The sequence below is a fragment of the Oncorhynchus tshawytscha genome, linkage group LG16 (assembly GCF_018296145.1).
Source record: "Oncorhynchus tshawytscha isolate Ot180627B linkage group LG16, Otsh_v2.0, whole genome shotgun sequence".
NCBI lineage: Eukaryota > Metazoa > Chordata > Actinopteri > Salmoniformes > Salmonidae > Oncorhynchus > Oncorhynchus tshawytscha.
In genome coordinates, this window is record NC_056444.1 from 29718458 (window position 1) to 29725515 (window position 7058).

General features: G+C 41.2%; 1 protein-coding gene across 1 annotated transcript; it reads left to right on the forward strand.

Annotated features, from left to right (window-relative positions):
- The first annotated feature begins 1099 nt into the window (after positions 1–1099).
- On the forward strand, positions 1100–3419 carry LOC112253443 (myelin and lymphocyte protein-like). The gene is made up of 4 exons (XM_024425420.2): positions 1100–1280; positions 2359–2523; positions 2911–3042; positions 3157–3419. The coding sequence occupies exons 1-4, from the start codon at positions 1194–1196 to the stop codon at positions 3232–3234; spliced, it is 462 nt and encodes a 153-aa protein (XP_024281188.2). The 5' UTR covers positions 1100–1193; the 3' UTR covers positions 3235–3419.
- Positions 3420–7058: the final 3639 nt, after the last annotated feature.

The window sequence follows — 7058 nt, forward strand, 5'->3', positions numbered from 1 at the left end:
ATATATGTACAATATATATATATTTTTTATGTATCACTCATGACTGATAAAAATATCTAAATGTTTATCCATAATAAAGACAAACAATATAAGAAGCCTGAATATCAGGTGCTAATAGCACCCCCAAGTGGTGGAGATGTCACATAACACATTACACCCGTCCACACCAACCAAAATATTCAGCTGAAAGTCTTTAAAGAACTACTTAGTTTGAATCCTACCATTAGTTCAACCATCAAGTTCAAGACCATATTAAGAGAACACTATTGAAATAAATGCCTGTCTGGCCTGTCTGGCTTAAGACAGACAGCACTATTGGAAGGATCCCTTTTTGGAGAGCTGTTCATGTCTGAATTAATGCTTCTTCAGACTACAAACTAGAGACTCCCTGCCAAGGGGTTGCCAAGTTGAGGTAAACAGGACACATAATTGTTAATAACTCATAAGTTGACTAAAGGGACCATTAGAGTCTGAAAATAGAGTCAAGGATAGATAACATGGAAAGTCAGAGTACGGAAAAGTACAGCAGAAATGTATACTTTGACTTTACAACGTCATTCACTGTTTAAAGCTCTTGAGTTGTTTGATGCTATTTTCTTGCTGCATTGTTTCGTTTTCTTGCTGCTTGTGGAAGGTGGTGACTGTTAGTAGTTGCATACTGGAATGTAGGCGGAAATGAACTGAAAAGCTAAAGCAGCAAGAGCCTCCGGAGCGAGCAGTGGACAGCTGCTGAGGAAATGATCACTATAACTGTCATCAAAGCATGACATGTCCTGACAGCTCCTTCAAAAGCAATAGCACACAACACAAGCCATTTTGGAGAGTTTTGTAGTTGTTGATCCATTTTTTGTTAGGGCAAATCATGTCAGAAATGTAACACTTTAGAAGCCTTTTTTAAACTCAAATACACGACAAGTTTGCATTTCCTGGTTCTCCTAAAAACAAAATAGTGATCAAATTCAGATCCTACATCTGTACACAAGCTGACACAACCAACTGGTATTTCAATGTAATGAAGAAATAAAACGACAAGAGAAAGACTGGAGGAGGAGGAACAGGTGTGGGTTAAGGAAGCAGGGCTTTAAAAGCACAAGTGTTTAGGTCACAGGTCTCACTTTAGGGAGAACTGTGTTGGGCACACTCCCACATCAACAAAACGCCAACACACAGGTAGACCTTAACACTTTGGGAATATGGCTTCCAGCACCTCCAGTAACCCTCTGTCCAGTGGCACCAGTGTGTTCACCACTGTTCCAGACCTCTTCTTCATCCCTGAGTTTGTGAGTACAGACAAATCAAATAAGTGTTCTGCTCTCAGCTGTGACTGGACTACTGGCATTGCTCTTTACTCTAGAAATATTATTTACTCTAATGCCCTTCTCATTTACCAGAGGGAGATAAGACATTTGATTGTTCAAGGTAATATTTGGGTATGTATGCATGATGTAATTCAGAGTGCACTGAAAGGAGTATTACTTTAGAGTGGTAGACACTGTGTGTAGACTCATACCAAGCACTTCTTTGATTGCTGCAGGTATCCCTTGTCAGGTATCCCTTGTGGAAGAGACTATGTGTGACAATGGACTTTTCCTGGCTAAATAAATGTTGGTTTACTTCCGCTGGTAATTATTGCCATAGTATTTGAAAATATGTTGATTTCAGGTTTGTGGTTTGTGAATATCAGCTAAATCCTTATCTGAAACCAAACTATGGTTATGGCATGATCCGCGCTGTATCCAAACACCATTCATCCTCTCTTTACTGGCATGTTTGTTGAAGGAGGGGTAGAATGTGTGTGTGAGTTTAGAAATGACCATGTACGACGGAGTGCCAGATTCTCTATGGAGAAATTGTGGCAGTGGTATCTAGTAACTAATCGAAAGGCGTATGATTATGGATGTTTTTGACGGATAACATAGAACTCATAAATGTTAGCCTACTGACTGTTGCATGCACTAGCTGTCACAGCCATTACCTGGTGAAATGTTCTATGCAAATGGTTGAACCCCTGACGAAATTAGCTTTAGTAAGTTAAAGCTATCAGACCTTGCCTAGAGGTGCATGTTTACTTACCCTGTTACTGTGGCCTGCTCTCTGTGGTCTTACCACAACACATGGACTGACACTATTGGGGTGACATTAAGAAGTGGATGGCTGATTGAACCATCAAATCCCATGACTAACAACTTGTCAACTAAATGCATTGATGTTTACATTATGACCGTACGTGTTCTGTGTTCACTCTCTCTCTCTTTCTCCTGTGTGTGTGTGTGTGTGTGTGTGTGTGTGTGTCTTTCTCCTGTGTGTGTGTGTGTGTGTGTGTGTGTGCATGTGCGCGTGCGCGTGTGTGTGTGGCAGATATTCGGAGGTCTGGTGTGGACTCTGGTAGCCTCCACAAAGGTGCTGATTGCGAACCCTCAGGGCTGGGTGATGTTTGTCTCTGTGTTCTGCTTCATCTTCACTACCCTGTGGTTCCTCATCTTCATCAGTGGAGCCAATAAGAGCAGCATCTGGCCTACACTGGTGAGTCTGAGAGACATTCATACAGCCATCTTTGATAAAAGTGATTTACTCAAAAAGGATGAAAATGACAATGGAACAGATTTTCTTCCCATCCTAAATGTCTAATCAAACAGAATGATGATGATGGTGATGATGACGATGGTGATGATGATGATGATGAGAGTATAATGAACTTTCTGTCTATTGAATGGATGTAGTGTTATAACAGGTAATATAACAGGATGATGACTAACTATCATGTTGCTTCTCTCTCTCTCTCCCTTGCTCTCTCTCTCCCATCTCTCTCTCTCTCTCTCTCTCGTGCGCTCTCTCTCTCGCTCTCGCTCTCTCTCTCTCTCTCGCTCTCTCTCTCTCTCTCTTTCCCTCTCTCTCTCTCTCTCTCTTCAGGATGTTGTGTATCATTCCCTTGCAGCCTTCTTCTACCTCAGTGCAGCAGTGGTACAGGCATACATCACCATTAGTCTGAAATCAGTTACCAGTATGTTCTTCAAAGAATACCAATTGGATATTGCTGCAGTGGTAGGTTCCTTCACTCCTGTGATTCAAACAAAGTGTTCTTCAACTGAAGCTTACTGCATGTTCTAGTGGTCCATCCCACTCCTCACCTTTCTGTATCTTGTATTTTTCCTGTAGGTGATGTGTTATGTGGTGACTCTGCTCTACGCCCTCCATGCCATCTTCTCTACGATGAGATGGAAGAGTTCCTCATGAAGACCAGTATCCACAAGACAACAGACAATGGGGCAACAGACATTAGCGAAGGCTTTGATATGACATCAATTGTAATCTATCTTTATTTCTACATTAATTTCTTCCTGCAAATGCCGTAAACCAATTTGGAGTGAAATGCATATACAGTATAAATAAAAATAAAAATAAATATATTTTATACTTAACCAAGTGCCTATTTCAGTTGCTGAGATCGAATTCGATAGAAAAAGTGAATATCAAATCATGTATTGGTCACATACATATGGTTTGCAGATTTTAATGTGAGTGTAGCAAGATGCTTGTGCTTCTAGTTCTGACAGTGCAGTAATATCTGACAAGTAATCTAACAATTCCCCAACAACTACGTAATACACACAAATCTAAGTAAAGGGATGGAATAACAATATGTACATATAAATATAGAGATGAGCGATGGCCGAGTGGCTTAGGCAAGATATAATACATGGTATAAGATATAGTATATACAATTGTAAACAATGTTCATTTTTTAAAAGTGCCATTGTTTAAAGTGAATAGTGAGTCTCTATGTAGGCAGCAGCATCTCTGAGTTATTGATTGCTGTATAACAGTCTGATGGCCTTGAGATTGAAGCTGTTATTCAGTCTCTCGTTCCCAGATTCGATGCACCTGTACTGACCTCACCTTCTGGATGGTAGTGGGGTGAACAGGCAGTGACTCGGGTGGTTGTTGTCCTTGATGATCTATTTGACCTTCCTTTGACATCGGGTACTGTAGGTCTCCTGGAGGGCAGGTAGTTTGAGGGCGGTGCAGTTGTCGTACCAGGCGGTGATACAGATGCTCTCAATTGTGCATCTGTAGAAGTTTGTCATGGTTTTAGGTGACAAGCCAAATTTCTTCAGCCTCCAGAGGTTGAAGAGGCGCTGCTGTGCCTTCTTCACCACGCTTTCTGTGTGGGTGGACCATTTCAGTTTGTCCGTGATGTGTACGCCGAGGAACTTAAAACTTTCCACCTTCTCCACTGCTGTCCCTTCGATGTGGATAGGGGGGTGCATAATATTATGTCCAGGTGTAGCAAAAACTATTACAACAATGTTCAATAAAAATGCTGATGGGAAGCAATGCATTTTGTTATGGTGATGAACATAGGAACTGAAGAGGTCTCGGTGGCTGCTCTCGTGAAAAATGTATACGCTATCACCAGAACATAGTGTAGAGGCAAACAAAGGACTGAATTCCTCAGCAATGCATTTTGCACACACAGTTTTCTTTAGTAATTTTCTTGAACAAAAAGGTCAACATGTAGTCTTATTTGTGTAGGGTGTGTCCAGTTGGCAAAAGGTGGACTGCCTACCACAATGCCGCAGCAGGTTTTGCAAGTCATCCTTCTTATAAGGGAACAGCTGTCGCTCCGTTAGTTCACTGTAATAGTTGAAAGCAAATAGTAGGCATAGCGCATTGATTGCAGAGTATGCAGCCTAGCCTATGGTATTCATTTGTTATGCTAGAGAAATTACAAGGAATTTAAAATAGTATGGAACGCTTTAGGCCAGGGGCAGACAGGGAACAGAAACACAACGGCCCATTTTCTTCCCTTGAGGCCCCCATTATTATCCAGATACTGATCATTTTAAGCAACTCATCCAGGTTAGACAGGCCCGCTAGGCAAAATTGGACCAGGCCTTCTGGCATGAGCTAGAAATGCTAGATGCCCAGTCTGCCCCAGCCTTGAGGGCCCCCGAGTGACGCAGCGGTCTAAGGCACTGCATCTCAGTGCAAGAGGTGTCACTACAGTCCCTGGTTCAAATCCAGACTGAATCACATCCAGCCGTGATCTGGAATCCCATAGGGCATTGCACAATTGGCCCAGCCTCATCCACGTATGGCCGAGGTTGGCCGTCATTGTAAATAAGAATTTGTTCTTAACTGACTTGCCTAGTTAAATAAAGGTTTAAAATGCAGGCTGCTGAACAACATGGTAAAACACTCATTACATAGTAATAACCTATGCCTTACTTGTTTCTTTGGAAAAGCACCACACCAACAGTTTGTCAGTTAAGCGTCGGCTGATAATATGTTGTGGTGGATGTTCTTACAATGAAACTTTATTCCACTCTTTATTTATTCCATTCCACATGTAGGCATGATCTCTTTTATTTTTTGTAACTGTTGTTACAAATATGATGCATGATCATTCGTGCCTGATCATGATGCCTCACAGACATCATTCCATAAGAGGCAGATTTCACTTATCTAAGTGTTACATCACAGAAGGAATGCAATCATTGTTTGGTGACAACAAAATACATCATTTCTGTCTCTTTTTTGTAATATGCTCTGCAGTACAAGTTGCTTTTGTACAGTAGACTTTAAATAATTTAAATATAAATATATAAAACCAATGAATTATTGTTATAACTTGGTCTTTCGGAGCTTCATTCAAAATCTGCATTTGCCACCTGCAAGAAACCCAGTAAACATCACGTCACATCTCTCTCTTCATCTCAAAGCTGTCTCCCAGAGAATGCTTCAACACCCTAGAGTATGTGTGAAACTCATTCCATGGAGGGCCGAGTGCCTGCGGGTTTTTTCGCTCCACCCTTGTACTTGATTGATGAATGAAAGTCAGTGATTAGTTAGAAACTCCCCTCACCTGGTTGTCTAGTTCCTAATTGGACACAAATTGAAAGGAGGAACCAAAGACAAGCAGACACTTGGCCCTCCATGGAATAAGTTCGACACCCCTTCTCTAGAGTCTAAGCCAGGAGGGGAATTGTTGTAAGATGGTCATACCAAGGATCATTTAGCAATTCAACATTTAATTGTAGGATTCCTTTAGGTATTCAATTAAAATATTAAAAAATATTTGATGAAACATTGAATTTGGCCATACTGCTATTAACCCATCGAAACTTAGAAGCTTTATTCATTGAAGATCTAGATTTGAGACCTGCAAGAAACTCACTAAACAGGTAACGTCAGAATCATTTTCTTCATCTCAAGGCAGTTTCTCAAAGAATGCTTGAATTGGAATCCTCTATTGCCCTTTCTGTTAGAACTATACTAAACAAAAATGTAAACCCAACATGCAACAATTTCAAAGATTTTACTGAATTACAGTTAATTTAAGTAAATCAGTCCATTGAAATGAATTAAATAGGCCCTAATCTATGGATTTCACAAGACTGGGAATACAGATATGCATCTGTTGGTCACAGATACCTTTAAAAAATGTAGTTGCGTGGATCAGAAAACCAGTCAGTATCTGATGTGACCACCATTTGCCTCATGCAGTGTGACACATCTCCTTCGCATGGAGTTGATCAGGTTATTGATTGTGGCCTGTGGATCAATGGATGTGCAAAGTTGCTAGATATTGACGGGAACTGGAACGCACGTTCGTACACGTCAATCCAGAGCATCCCAAACATGCTTAATGGGTGACATGTCTGGTGAGTATGCAGGCCATGGAAGACATGTAACATTTTCAGCTTGCAAGAATTGTGTACAGATCCAGATTATCATATTGAAACATGAGGTGATTGCAGCAGATGAACAACAATGGGCCTTGGGATCTTGTCACTGTATCTCTGTGCATTCAAACTGCCATCAATAAAATGTAACTGTGTTTGTTGTCCGTAGCTTATGCCTGGCCATACCAAAACCCCACCACCACCATGGGTCACTCTGTTTACAATGTTGACATCAGCAAACAGCTCACTGCAGTCCTGCATGCCAATTTGACGCTCCCTCAAAATGTGAGACATCTGTGTCATTGTGTTGTCTGACAAAACTGACTTCTTCTGTCGCGACGTCCCTCTAATGCCTTTTCCCCGGCCCGCTAT